We start from the raw sequence: 15,268 nt of genomic DNA, 5'->3' as shown, positions 1-15,268 counted from the left end.
ATAATTTTGAATATTAAAACATACCTTGCCATGAGGATCTGCAAACATTCTTGTGAAAATTTCACATAATCTTTTCAGTTCAACTCGACTGCCAAAAAAAAAAAGGTTGATTAATATCTTGCTATAGGATGAAGTCATTTAAAAGTAAGCCTACAAATAATTAAATTTACTGACAATGACAACAAAAAGGCTATACGAATTATTCCTCAAAACTGCCAAATCTGCGGATCTATCGGGCTAGGATGAATGTACAGCTGTGAAATGTAGGAACGATTCTGCTGCAACCCACACTGAGGACGGCAGGAAACACACTGGAGCAACCCACATCTCAATTGTATTAAGCGTTATTTTTTTTCTTTTTTAATATTTTTTATTAGGTATTTTCCTCATTTACATTTCCAATGCTATCCCAAGAGTCCCCCATATCCTCCCTCCCCACTTCCCTACCCACCCACTCCCACTTTTTGGCCATGGTATTAAGTGTTATAATGCTTCTTAAGTTCTACCTCTCCCAAACTGTCTGCTCTCTTTTCCATTTAAAATGAAATATTGCACCTCATATGCTTGATACAATATTTATTTGCACTGAGTCATGAAGTATGATATGTGTACCTGAAAAATTAATACATTAGGTAATATAAAAATAAACATTGGTTTTGAATTATGTATTTCTAATACATCTTAAAATATGTAAAAAGAAATTATATCAAACACCAGTGCTACTGTTATCAGGTGAGAAGACAGCCTTCTACATTTGTACCACATTAACACCTATGAATAACCTGAAGTCTGGATTTTGTTTGTTTTGTTTTGAGACAGTGTCTCCCTAGCTGGCCTTGAAATCACTCTGTAGCCCATCCTGGTCTTGAACTCAGAGATACACTTGCCCCTGCCTCCTTCAGCACTGGAATTAAAGGCATGTGTCCAAACACCTAGGTGGAAGTTAGGTTCTTAAGGGGTCAATCACCTAAGTTTAAAACAGTATATCCATAAGGACAGTGAAGATCTAAGAAGGAGGCGAACTACGAAACTTACTCTACCACCTTATAATCCTTTACTTTGAATTCCAAAGTTAGTAACATATTGACTAACTTGTTTTGAATTAAAAGGTGTTTTGTTTGTTTTTTAACCCTGTCTTTGAGGTGCATGCTCATGTGGTGGAGGTCCTAGGTGGCACTCCTTGCCTTCTCATGTCTGAGACAGGGCCTCTTGTTTTGCTGCTGTGCACATAAGACTAGCTGACTTGTGAGTTTCCAGATATTTTCCTGTCTCCACCTTCCATCTTTCCATAGGAACACTGGAATTGCAATGTGCTATTGTGTCCAGCTTTGCATGGTTTCTAGAGAGCCTGCACTCAGCCCCTCACAATTGCAAAGCAAGCATTTCCCTCAGAAAGTCATCTCCCAAACCTAAAAGGTTTAAAATGTTTCAGTAACTGGGGAAAGAAAATGACAGCAGTGAGTTACCATACTAGTGGCCCTAAAGGAGTATGGCTTGGGAAAACTTTTGACATAATTGTTGACACATTTCACAAAACCAAGTCAGAAGACACTAGCCTGCTAGAACAAATACTTCATGACACTTCTCACCTTAGCGTTCTCTGGTTTTTTAACAAGTTCTGCAGACCCAAGAGGCCTTCTTTCCTCTCTGACCAATTGGAGCTAGCACATCTGTTGAGGACTTCTGCCACGTCTTCTGTCTGTCTCATGTAGGTAGGAATACTACCATTTCGAGAGCTATAGGAGCGTTCTGAACACGCACTAGAGGCATCGCTGTTGGCATCATCATCTGAGTGCATTCCATATGATTCATACCTTCTTCGAGCAGGTTTTTTCTGTCACATATCAAGAACTACATTAGCAGTAGTTACAAACATATGGATATTTCATAATGTTTACTTAACACAAAAGGACTGTTTCTGTCATAGATCAGTTGAGGACATGCTGCTAACCATTGTAAAGATAAAATGTCAATATTTAGCTTCTCTTCAAGAAGTGCTTTAGAAGTTAGTGGAACACGAACTGTTTAACTATGGTGACATAGAGGACATGTGAAGTGGGAGGTGCTCTAAAGCTTATGCTTCTCCTTCACATGGAAAAGCGAGAACAAATACAATGTAAATTAATAGAAATTGAACTAGAAATATGAATTGGTAGTAAGAAAATACCACCTTTTAAGGGGATTTACCACGATTCTCTTACATAAAATACTATGTTCTTTCCTGTCTATATATACCTCTTCCTTTCTATTTCTCTTGCCATTTTCCCCCCTCTGTTTGAAGCTTTACGTCTCCAAGATAAGTCCGGATTTTTAGAAAGCAAGATGGTTATATGTCCTCAGACGTTTCCCAATGTCATCTCTATTCTGAAGCTTACTCTGAATGAGAAAGCAGTTGAGGTTCCTTTGATTTCTTAACCAAAAAGTTTGTATTTTATTTAACTGCCGATTATGCCTTGATATTAAAAGTGTCATGAGGTAAACAGCTGCTTTGAGAATCCCATGCAGAAACTGGAAACAAATGTACATACTCTGATACCTAGATTTGGCTAGGGAGTGGTGGGGCTACTACCAGGAAACACACCAAGTACAGCAATTCCAAGCATCTACAGATAGTAGCTCTCCAGTCCAAAAGTTTTAAAGACGTACTATCTGAACACAAATAACCAAATGCTTTTACAAAGCTGCTGCCACCAGTAACTCTTTACTGACCTACAGACACTAACTCAATTTAGAATAACAATGTTTACTTAGATGGGCTCCTGGACCAGGTCAATTAAAGACTCCAGTGTAAATGACTCATCTCAGGTGTGAAAAAGTGGCACCTCCCTAAGACACTATGTTCAGTCAGTATCCCCCACAGACAATGACAATGACAATGACAGAGTAATAGATAGACAGCTAAAGATCTTATTTTTTGTAGACGACTATTAACTGTTAAGTTGATGAAGCAAAGAAAACAAGCTATGATATCATAAGATGTCAGAAAATAGCAGTGTCTATACCTTAGTCCGTATGTCTCCTAAGAGCTGAGAGCAGTCAATTTTTAAAGAGAGAAATTAAAAACAATGAAGAACATTTTGCTAAACAGCACAGTGAATTGGCATTAGCAATGCCTACAATTAGAAATACCCAGTTATATAACACAGATACCAAAGAACTGCTTACTGCCAGGGTTATCTCTAGTCCTGTCAGTGTCCTTCCATTTAGAGAGACACACCTATGCTACAGAACCAAAAAAGTAAACAAATAAACAAAAACCACTAGTTTCCCAAAGAAACTCAAACTATTCTTATTAGTTATAGACCGTTTGCCATTTGTAAATTAAACTTTATTTTCTCAGGTGCAACTTTGGTTTAGTATTAGAAATTTTCCATGAACTTGATAGTTATGTCTGTGCTATGAAAGATGAAAGTAGAATCCTACAACTACAATTCTGATTTATTACAGTGTAGTTAATACCTGCAATGGTGGTACAACCTTTAAACTCTGTGAGTTCAAAGTTAGTCAGGATTACACAGTGAGTTCCAGGCTAGCCAGAACCATAAAGTGAAGCCTTGTCTCAAAAAAACAAAACAAAGGGCTGGAGAGATGGCTCAGTGGTTAAGAGCACTGACTGCTCTTCCGAGGGTCCTGTGTCCAAACCTAGCAACCGCATGATGCCTCACAACCATCAGTATAGCTACAGTATACTCACGAATGAATGAATGAATGAATGAATGAATGAATGAATGAATCTTTAAAATAAAAATTTAAAAAAAGGACCTGGAAAGCTGACTCAGAGATGAAGAGCACTCACTGCTTTTCCAGAGGTCCTGAGTTCAATTCCCAGCAACTAGATGGTGGCTCACAACCATCTGTAACTCCAGTTTCAGGGGATTTGACCCCTCTTCAGGCCTCCATAGGCACCAGGTTTGTACATGGTGCAAAGACATGTATTCAGGCAAAAACATCCATATACATAAAAATAAATTTGACAACAATGTTTTGGTTAAATATTTCCATATAACTTGAAGCTATCATCTTATTTGCTTAAACAGCAACCCAAGAATGACAGTCAATCCCTAAAACTATGCAAACAGAAGTTAAACAGTAAACTATTAAACTAAAAAGAAAAAAAAAACCTGAAAAACATGATTTGGGAATATAAGAACGAAAACATCTCATTGATCACATCAGAAAAGGTGATGCACACAGTCTGGGTTCAGAAGAACAGACTCTAACTCTATCAGTTAGCAGCTGAGGTAAAAACAGAAAGTCAACACTGTTATCATCACGTTAGGATATGCAATAGATCATAGACATTAATAGTGAATATATTTAAAATGTGCCTTTCACCTATACAGCTAAAAATATTTCTCACAAAATTGGTCTATGTTTTCTTTTTCCTTTTTTTTTTTTAAGGTGAGTTTTGTACTTCTAAATTTTAAAACAAAGCTGAGAGGCCTAGAGAGCTAACTGAGTGGTGTGCTGCTTGCCTGAGATGCAAAGGCCCCTGCAGAGGGAACCACCAAACACAAGGGTGCACAGGTAGAAATTCAGCACTCCAATGCTGGTACCAATCCTGACACCCCCAAAAGAGAAAACGAATAAATGCTTTGAAACAGGACTACTACCATCATCATTTGAGTGAGCTGGAACCCGGGCCCTGTGCACGCTAAGCTAGACGCTCTGCCATTCAGCCACACCCCTAATGGTGAGCCATAATTTTGAAGAGTCATATTGGACCGACTAGGGAATTTAACCAAACAATAGCACACACATCACCATTTCAAGTCTTCATAATTTTATGTGAGAACAGCGTATATACATATGTGTATATACATACAGTAGACTGCATTCTTCCTACAACTACCCCCACCCTGCAGTGTTTTAAAATTTTACTGTTTAATATGTGGAAAATAAAGAACCAGGAAAAGATCTTAAATAATCAGTCCAGGCATGGTGGCTCATGCCTTCAATCCCAGTACTCAGGAGTCCAAGGCAGGCGGTTCTCTGTGAGTTCAAGGGCAGCAGGGTCTACATACAGAGCTCCAGGATAGCCAAGGCCACACAGTGAAACCCTGACTCAAAAACAAATCAACGCCCTATAAACTCAATGTGAAGATAACCTTGAAATTACATTCTTATAAGTACATATACACAAATGTACCGATCTATTTGCCATACAGTCAGTACACTACAGTGCATTAAGTATAATACTATTATTAAAGACAACAAAAGATTTTTGTTCCTGATACCTAGTTAAGATTACTGGAACTGACTTAAAATTCTGAATATTAGCAAGGATTAATCATTAATGCATTACTCTCCTACTTACACTACCTACATGATGCTTCTTAGGTTTAATCTAGCATTCCCATCCCCTGTCCCACACAGTGGCTGTGAATAGGAATAGTTATGTGGATAGGGAAATGGAGAAAAGTACCAGGGCATCAGCTACTGCCTCCTCCACATCGGAGCCTGTGTTTAGGACTCGCATGGCACTGACAGAGGACGACAACCGGCTGGACTGGCTGATCCCATATCCCGGACCTGATTCATCAGAAAAAGAAGGAGAACAACTTTTAGACAGTCACAACTGTAATAATGCAAGGGTTGGGGGTTAGGGGCTGGGGGAGGGGTGTTCAACTCTTATTAAGGGGGAAAGAAAAAAAACCAATGGGACAAAGCATTTTAAAAGCAATATTGTATTTTTCTGGGCACAATGAGGTTTTGGTTAAGTAAAAAGGAAAAGGCAGTCAAAATTATTCACAAATGAGAAACAAATTTAAAGAAGAGCCACTGTTTACTTAGTAGAAGAGGGAGAAGATGGCTCTGCCAGTTCAGGCAGGGCTCTCCAAATGAAGTGAATCATAAAGTAACCCAGAACTCCCTCATCAGTAACAGTCAGGGGGAGATTTATGAAGTCACACCAGCAACTCACCACAAAGTTCTAATAATAATGTCTCCTTCAGGAAAACTGATTTTATTCTTTAGCTAAAACAGATTGTTCAATATCCATTAAGTAACTACTTTGTGCCCAATGTTCTCACACATATAGACAAACTAGACATAAATTCTCACCTGCCCACCGACTGTTTTGTATACAATTAAAACACTTCATCCACCATTTTGGTTTTTTTTAAACATACATACATATATATATATATATATATACATAACTGAGAACATAAAACAATTCTATATTCAAAAATGATACGAGTTGTACCCCCCAAAACCAAACAAACAAACAAAAAACCCAATGCCCATCTGCCAGTTAGAAAATGCTAAGGGGTTGCTAAAGGGAGGAAGGAGAGTTACTTGGGGGAAAAACATAAGTGATTTATTCTCTAATCAATTAAATTTACATAACACAAATGAGCTTTAAAATGAATCTTATGTGATGAAAACAGAAAAGGGCAGACTGAGATGAATGCAGAGACGATAGTGAAATGTACTCATCCTTCACCTGAGGCCCCACACACATCGGGGGCGTAGAGGGCACCAGTGGATCTGGAATGGTGTCTGGAGGCTGGAATAACAGGACCATACAAACCTCATCTATCACCACAGAGACAAGGAATAGTGGCAGCACTACTGTCAGGCAAGGAGAGGTAGTTAACAGTGGTGTCACTCTCATAGTTAATGAGCAGAGCATCGCCACACATGGCAATGGAACATCAAGTAGCATTGAGAGATCAACTCTGACACAAATACAAATCACACCTAAGTGGACGGAAATAGGCCATAGGAGACAGGAAAGGCAAGTTCAAATGGAGGGAAATGTCAAAAGTACAAGCATGAAAACAAAACAAAAACAAACACTTGCAGTAAAAAAAAAACCACTATGGTAACTAATAATAATCTTATCTCCTTTACTCTCAACACCCACTGAGAGCTATTTCAATTCAATTCTGTAAGTCTAGATTTTTGTGCCTTTCTATTCATATGTTGAAATACTGACTCTAAGTGTTAAAGGTAGGTGGTGCCTCTGAGAGGCAATCTAGTTATGAGAGCATTAAAGGCACTCCAGAGAGCTAAGGACTTCTTCTACGGAGGACAGCATGCAGGAGCCAGAAGGGTCCTCAGCAGACACTGGGCCTTCACAGTACTGAGGAGTAAGTCCTAGTTACTTAGGAGTACTGAGCTATTGCATGTTATAGCAGCCTGGACAGACTAAGACAGATGGAAACCTGGAGCACAGGTCAACATGTGTGGTGGAAGGACACTATTAACTGCTATAACTCTGTAACTGAATTAATTCTTTCAAGATCTGTTTCTACAAGTACACAGACAAATTTTACATTAGTCAAAAATCATTTTCTGCAGGGCGGTGGTGGCGCACACCTTTAATCCCAGCACTCGGGAGGCAGAGGCAGGCAGATTTCTGAGTTCAAGGCCAGCCTGGTCTACAGAGTGAGTTCCCGGACAGCCAGGGCTACACAGAGAAACCCTGTCTCGAAAAACCAAAACAAACAAACAAAAACAAAAACAAAAAATCATTTTATTCATTTATATTAAGGTACATCTTATTCATAATGGTCCAAAGAGCATTAGTTCTGCATCTGGGAATAAATAAACTGTTGAAAAATGGAAGCTATGAGCACTGAAAAGAGACTACTAGTACCCTAACAAAACCCATTAAAAATCCATAGTGGATGGTACTAAGTATTACTCTATAACCTAATCTCTGCCTACTTTACATTTCAGACCTCCCTTCAGACTGGCAGCACATAAAACTGACCCTTGTCTTATATCCAGAAATAAATTGCCACATAAATGCATTTTAATGTTTAATAAAATACATATCTTTCATTTTAATATCATCCTACTCATATGACTAATGAGAGCTGATGAATATTTTTAATAACAGGAATTACTTTTGTCTTTCCTACAGGATGGCTTGGCCTTCATAAACTCTGCATGTATATAATTTAGATTCAACTCTCATTATAGATAGATAGATAGATAGATAGATAGATAGATAGATAGATAGATAGATAGATAGATTTAAATAGCAACCATGTGACCTTATCAGGATGTAAGCAGCTACATGGTTTGCAACTCTCTTACTAAGATTAAAGAGTATATGCTATGTGACTTCACCATCTTAAGATGACCACATGGCATTAAGCAACACTTGTATAATCTTCTTAATTACAGTGAGCTGTCTATTTAGCACTGTACTCCCTTTAGAGTAAGGAAGCAGTAACAAGTCTTAAATATTCTGAATTACTATGGATTCTTATATGGTGCTAAAATTTAAGGTTATATTTGCTACACATATTGCATATGTAATTCAACTCTGGTCTAGAATTTACTATATATGGTGATAAAAATTTAGGGTTATAAAGGTCTATTCAGATTAGCAAAAGATAATTATTCAAGATATATGCCTATCTACTTAGTCTTTGCTAACTGGTTAATTCAAAGTGATAGAAAATTTAGGTAAGAAATAACATGTGTTTGATAAATAAGGTATATTTGATAATCAAGAATTATAAATTCCTAAGGTCTACTCAGGTTTGCAGTAGTGTTTGTCTAGCTTCTTTATCTTTAAACTTTAGCTATGGATAAACCAAGCCACAGAATAAACTACAATGTTCTATAATGCAATACTATAAAAGAATCAGTAAAGTTCTCAGTCTCTATGAACTGTGTCTATGATTAAAATTTTTATTTTGATAACAGAAGAACATCAATTCAAAATTGTTATTTTTAAGGTCAAACCTAACAGGGATGTAAAGTAAAGCGAGTCTCCCCAAGTTTTTACTCCAAGAGGAGTCTGTCAGATCTTCTGGGCCTGGCAGCCAAAGACTGATGCTACCTACCCTGGGCCCTCTGCCCCCAACAGCCATGAAAGAACCTAGGGTGCCTGTCCAGGCAGCCAGGGAGTCTCTGTCATTTCTAGTACACTTGGAAGCTGCTTGGTCTGTAGTTCCTGCTGACTCAGGTCTCTGATAATGCTGCTGGCCAGGCTAGTGACACCTTTGGGGCAGTGTAAGGGCAGCAGCCACGGCTTCAGCTGCTCTCTGTTCTCTGCATGTGTAACAGGCGGGGCTCAGGCCTCACTTTCCTAGAGCTTCAACTAGGTCCAGACACAGGTTTCTTTGTTACCAGACTCAGAAAAGACATGAACTCACAAATCAGATTTCAATGTAACTTTTTACTACTTCTTTATTTAAAGGAAATGGCTTTCCAAGGATTATTCTCAGTGATGAGTCAGCCACCTGTGTCTTGTGGTAAATAATTAAATTTTTTTAAAAAGGTGTAAAGGTTAAGTAAGATCTGATGATACGAAAACTTAAGTTGTGAGGACCTAAAAACTGTTCTGGGGTCTAAGAAGGTGTGTGTTAAGGTATAAATGCCAAGGTATAAATGAAGGTGGGCTATAAAAGTCCGAGCTATAAAAGCCTGAGGGTGTAAGAATATAAGTAGTGATAAAGTGACTGCAGCATAGAAAAGAATGAAAACTGCTTCAGGTGCCTTTCACTACACTACTGGATTTTGCTGTCTACACGCATAAACTTTGTTTGTTTGTTTGTTTGTTTGTTTTGAGACAGGTTTTCTCTGTGTAGCCCTGGCTGTCCTGGAACTCATTCTGTAGACCAGGCTGGCCTTGAACTCAGAAATTCTTTTAATTCCTTTCTGTCTGTCTGTCTGTCTTCCTTCCTTCCTTCCTTTTTTCTTTTTTCTTTTGGTTTTTCGAGACAGGGTTTCTCTATATAGCCCTGGCTGTCCCGGAACTCATTTTGTAGACCAGGCTTGCCTTGAACTCAGAAATCCACCTGCCTCTACCTCCCGAGTGCTGGGGATTAAAGGCATGCGCCACCACGCCCGGCTCGAGGTGTTTAATTTTTAGTGCCAACATGTTTAAAACTTACCTCTTACTGTAAAGTTAAAAACTTCCTGTAACCTTCAGGAAGTTTTCCCTGAATCCACCTCTCATGGGTCAGATGTACCCCAGGTAAATCCTCCTGTCAGTCAACAGCTGTTTACCCACTGCCTATACGACTTACTCCTGAGGGTGGGATATTTCCCCTTTCTTCTGATCCTGGGACTTTCCTCCCTCAACTGCCAGGATCATGGGCCTACAAGTTTCCACTGTACACCCAAGAAAAAGAATTTCCCCTCAACACTTTCTTTAACTTTTATCTTCTGCCCTAACATATCTATATGTTCCCGAATCCTGCCAGGTCCAGGTAAATCCCTTAAAATCTGCATCCTGGACAGCTTCAAAGTGGTTGGCACCAGGTGGTCCAGTCTCACAGACTGCTTCGACCAGGCCTGCCCTTTCCTAGCCCCAGATGGTCCCATAGAGCCTGGACACTGACTGAAACAGTCAACTCTCCTGGGACTTGGCCAGCACTCCAGTTTTCTTGGGTAGCCAAAGATGTCATTGTCATCACCTCCTGAACAGCAGGAAGCAGACTAAAGGGCATAACACCCTCATCCCTGTCTTACCATCAACCTTTCCTGTCTCCTCACCTTTTATAATAAACAAAAGAGGAGAAGTACTGAAAATGAGGTGTCCCTCCAGCTGCCTTTCAGCACCTCAGCGCCAGCAGTTCATGTCACCAGCTGTTACACCACCAGGTACGGTACATTTCACTGTTGCAACGAGTTGTGTTTTTTTCCCTATGAGACATGCACACCCTTTAAAAGGTCCCTCTGGATATCACCTCTGTCTGTCTGTCTGCCTGTATCTCTCTCACAGGTTTTGAATTCAATCTTCCTTTTATTTGTCTTCTTAGAGACAAGTATGTAGACTAGGCTGGTCTTGTGATCTTGACTCAGCCTCCTTAGTGAAGAAATTCAATTCAATATTCTGAATTTACATCTGTGTGACACTGACTTGATTATGACAGGAACCCTTTTCTATAATGACTGGCTTGCTCACTTGAGGTAAGTTACAAAGGACAGTGACATGACTGAATGTATTCCCTCCTTTGGACTCTCTCCTGAGAATGACATCACAGCTACAACTGATGAGGAACACTGACCGCAGAACTATGGGAGAGCTCACTCCCTGGGGCGGCAGTGTGCCTCCACCTGCTGACACTCACCCAGCGGCTGGAAGGAGCGCACCGGACTCGTGTCCCTGCTGCTCTCTCTGCTGGCTTCCCGGCTACAGCCTTGACTCACACTCGGCCGAGGAATACGGCTGCTCCGGGCTGGCAGGACGGTGGCAGCATAGCAAGAGAAAACAGAAGGCAGAATTTAAGCTTCCAAACATTTAGTTTTTTGTTTTTTGGGGTTTTTTTGTTTTGTTTTGGTTTGGTTTTGTTTGTTTGTTTTTTTTTTCCCCATTTTTTATTAGGTATTTAGCTCATTTACATTTCCAATGCTATACCAAAAGTCCCCCATACCCACCCACCCCCACTCCCCTACCCACCCACTCCCCCTTTTTGGCCCTGGCGTTCCCCTGTACTGGGGCATATAAATTTTGTCCAATGGGCCTCTCCAGTGATGGCCGACTAGGCCATCTTTTGATACATATGCAGCTAGAGTCAAGAGCTCCGGGGTACTGGTTAGTTCATAATGTTGTTCCACCTTGTTTGTTTGTTTTAAAGAACTGATTAATAACAAGTTTGTTTGTTTTGGGATTGAAAATGAATTACTCTTTTATTATTTTCTCCTTTCAGACTGAGTCTCTAGAACCATGGAGCCCAGGCTAGTCTCAAACTAGGAAGCTTTCGGTTCATATGTCTTTTTCACTCCTTATAAATAAAAACACAAATACAAATACAAGTTTTAAGAAGCCAAAAGAATCTGAGAGTACTAAATGAAGGTATAATAAAGAATCTAATAATGTCTGGAAAGCAAAAAGAAGCAAAGTAGTGAAGATCAAAGTCCCAGAAACCTTCGGTGTTTGTTGTTAAGGACCTCAATCCCATGTCTGTAGGCCTAAATTAAGTTTAACTGAATGATGACATTCTTATGAAGCTATAAAAACCTGGACTCCTAAACCATTTCTGAGGAGTTTGAGAATGTGTATGAAGCAAAGCAAATGAGGAGAGAGAGAGAGAGAGAGAGAAAGAGAGAGAGAGAGAGAGAGAGAGAGAGAGAGAGAGAGAGAGAGAGAGAGATCTCCAAGGCTGAGTCCATCCAACCCAGGAAAGCAATGAAAAGGAGTCTCTGAGTGATGGCTGAGCTAGAACACCAGGTCAGAGCCCACAAAAGATGCTCCACAGATCATGAGTCTTCCTGAAAGGACAATGTCACTAAAGATATGAGAAGGGAATACGGCTCTTTTATAAAGTTTCGAAACAGACAACCGTCAGAAACTGCTGGGAGAACACCTAGGGATGCCTCACTGCAGATGCAGAGCAGCTGATGGGGCCTGGCGCGAGCCACTGGCAGGGCTTGGAGCAGAGCTGGTTTCTGTACAGCAGGCGCAGTCCCTTCCACACTGAAGGACTCTGTACTGTTAGAAGAGGCAGGGTCATGGCAGGTTGTGTCCTAGCAGCAAACTTTACTCTTAATACTTTGTATAACTCTTCATTTTTGGCTTTAAAATAGTATGTATGTAACAGTCTTGCTATGTAGCCCAGGCTGAGTTAAAATTCATCATCACCTGTCTTTGCTCTAATGAGATAGCATGCTCAGGCCTAGCCAAACATTACAACTTAAAAAAGATTATTGATGTGTGCATGTGTGTCTGTGGAAGTGTACTATGCCACATATGTGAGAGTGCCTACAGAGGACAGATGACGGTGCCAAAACCCTGGGGACTGGTGCTGCAGGTGGCTGATAGCTGCCTAATATCCAATACAGATGGTGGGAACCAAACTCAGATCCTATGCAAAAGCAGCAAGCGCTCTTTCCCACTGGGCCATGTGTCAACTCTGAAATAAAAATTAAGCTGGTAGCTCTAAGACAATAGAAAGGTATGAGAGTTAAGATATGGACTAAGGCTGATGAGACAAACACACTGATCTTGGGCTTTACAATGTTAGCCCCCCTTTCAAAGTTCTTACACTTTCAAGATGTAATTCATGCCCTATACTTGAGCAACCTAGACTTTAATTCTCCTTGAACTTTCAAGGAAGCCAAAGGTGGCACTGCAGAGTCTTACCCACTGAGAGCCGAGATGGGCTGGCCTCTCTGCTGCAGCCCTGGCTCCTTGGGATCTTGCTTCTCTTCTGTGCTGAAGCTGAATTGACCAGGACTCGTTGAGCACCAGAGCTCACAGTAGAGAGGGCTGTTGTGGTTAGAACTCTTCCTGGAGACCCAGATCGGCTGCCAGCTACACGGGAAACATAAAAATATACAAACATTGATCTCAAGGTAACTTGCAAAGATAACGAAAGGATTGTGATATCATGGCAGGTTCTAAGACCGAGGAAACGGCCTGAGAGTTATATACAAACATAACCTGCAGAGGGAAAACGCCCTGCGTACGCCGGCACTGAGGAATAAGCCACTCCAGGCATACGCTTCATGATGGCAATACTACTGGGATTTTTTAAGACAAACAGGAGGAAGATCCCCAGAGCAATCCCGTATTTGACAGTGTGTTTCCTGAGGCTTAGATGCTCTGTGGAAAAGCAATGCTCGTAACGATGGAAACTCTTGGTTCTATTACTGCTACTATTTGTGTCTTGAACATACAGTGACAACTTGCTTTTTCTTAAAATAGTTTGCCTCAGGAAATAGCTGAATGGGCATGGTCATTTGGTGCTATTCATATCTTTAATTTTTACAAAATTAGAAACTCTGCCGCCTTCAAATCTAATCAGAGAAGGTTCTTTCTGCAGTGTGCAGTGATTCATTCAGGGACTCTTAACTAGACAAAGAGCTCAGAATATGTAACTGTTGAGGACTCGGCTCTAAGTGGGGCTTCTTTATTAAGGTCCCCCTACAGCAAGGCTCAGGAAACACCGCAGAAGGAGTTATGGAAAGATGTAAGGGACTGGGGGAAACGGTGCTGAGAAATGTGGTTGGGGGTATGACATAACTGCTGTATTCATTACCTCACAGCTCTGGTTACATTTTATTGGTTCAGTTAATATTCCAGCATGCATAGAGGGAGGAAGGGCTCATGAGGCCCCACTTCCAGCTCAAGAGCTTTGTCAGTTGATGGCTAATAGGGAAGGCAGAGTCCACACCCCCATTACCCGTGGTGTGGCCCCTAGAAGGGCACACTGCCTCCCCACATCCTTGCACATACCAGTAGCACTATTTGGACTCAGCAAGTTTTTGTTGTTGTTTTTGTTGTTGTTTAGTTTTGTTTAGTTTTCAAGGACATGAAAGTAAAGAGGGACGATAAAGAGGAGCAGGGAAAAGGGTAGGGAGACTGTATGGCTAGGACACATTGTAAACAGTGGATGAAATTGTCAAAAATAAAGAAAAACACTAAATTTAAATTAAGTGCTGATAAACTGGGCCAGCTGAGGAAGAGAAATTTATTTTTGCTAGTTGAAGGTGGAGGGCTCTTGGTTGGCCACGTTCTAGGGCCAAGTTCCAAGGGTAGACCAGAACCAGGGAGGCATCACAGAAGTCAGATATATGGTCAGGGCATAGAGAGGGGGAGCTAGATTAATTCTCAGAGGTCTGTGACTAGATTAAGCAAAGTTATGAAATGAATTTTTAGATTGGGCTTTCCTGTATATCTTAGGTTTCTCTGGAATTTGAAGCAATCCTCCTGCCTGTACATCCCACATGCTAGGGTGGTAGGTATGTAATACTATACCCAGAAAGAAACCCATTTTTAAACTAAAAACACAAAGGCTACCTTTTTAAGAGGGATCACTCAAAGTGTTTTATGTGTATACTGAACTAAAACAAAACAAACAAACAAACAAAAAAAAAAGAACCAGGAGCTTGCTCAACTGAATGGCAATATTTTAGAAAACTTGCATTTAAATAAATCTTTAGGGGAAATATTGTCTCTTTGTTACCCACTTTTACTACACTAAGAGTCACTACTCATACTGCACACTATTGTGTAACACACTCAACTGTGTCTCATTTCTACCCAGGAGATTCAAGATTTAAATGCCAATGGGAATGAATACTGGCTGTCAAAAATGGCACTGTGTATTGAGTGTGTTGGTGCACTCCTTTAATCTCAGTACTGAGGAAGCAGAGGCAGGTGGATCTCTGTGAGTTTGAGGCCAGCCTGGTCTACAGAGCAAGTCCAGGACAACCAGAGCTACACAGAGAAACCAAATTAAAAAAAACAGAAAACAAAAAACAAAAAAACCCAAAACCCAAAATAAACCCCACAAAAACCAAAACCGAAAACACTCATCAAAAAAAAAAAAAAAAACCCTAAAACTGGCAG

At 40.3% G+C, this 15,268-nt stretch overlaps 1 protein-coding gene across 30 annotated transcripts in view; it reads right to left on the bottom strand.

The window, feature by feature from the left end:
- Clasp2 (CLIP associating protein 2) overlaps positions 1-15,268 on the bottom strand; it is a 179,621-nt gene that overhangs the window by 37,922 nt on the left and 126,431 nt on the right. For 15 of the 30 annotated variants that reach the window (XR_379881.4, XM_006512384.4, XM_006512385.4 and 12 more), the window contains 7 exons: positions 13,058-13,228; positions 11,046-11,153; positions 6,449-6,511; positions 5,426-5,532; positions 3,003-3,026; positions 1,590-1,834; positions 25-88 (listed from right to left, as the gene is read on the bottom strand). Coding sequence is in view for 29 of the 30 variants with exons in the window: in XM_006512384.4 (XP_006512447.1) it covers positions 25-88; positions 1,590-1,834; positions 3,003-3,026; positions 5,426-5,532; positions 6,449-6,511; positions 11,046-11,153; positions 13,058-13,228 (782 nt within the window). In the remaining variant the exon portion in view is untranslated. The remainder of the gene's footprint in view (positions 1-24; positions 89-1,589; positions 1,835-3,002; positions 3,027-5,425; positions 5,533-6,448; positions 6,512-11,045; positions 11,154-13,057; positions 13,229-15,268) is intronic. The other 15 variants (XM_006512391.4, XM_006512392.4, XM_030244703.1 and 12 more) reach the window with 3 other exon arrangements.

The sequence above is a fragment of the Mus musculus genome, chromosome 9 (genome assembly GCF_000001635.26).
Source record: "Mus musculus strain C57BL/6J chromosome 9, GRCm38.p6 C57BL/6J".
NCBI classification, from domain to species: domain Eukaryota; kingdom Metazoa; phylum Chordata; class Mammalia; order Rodentia; family Muridae; genus Mus; species Mus musculus.
The sequence above is the reverse complement of the archived record's forward strand: the minus strand, read 5'-3'. Positions and strand labels throughout refer to the sequence as shown.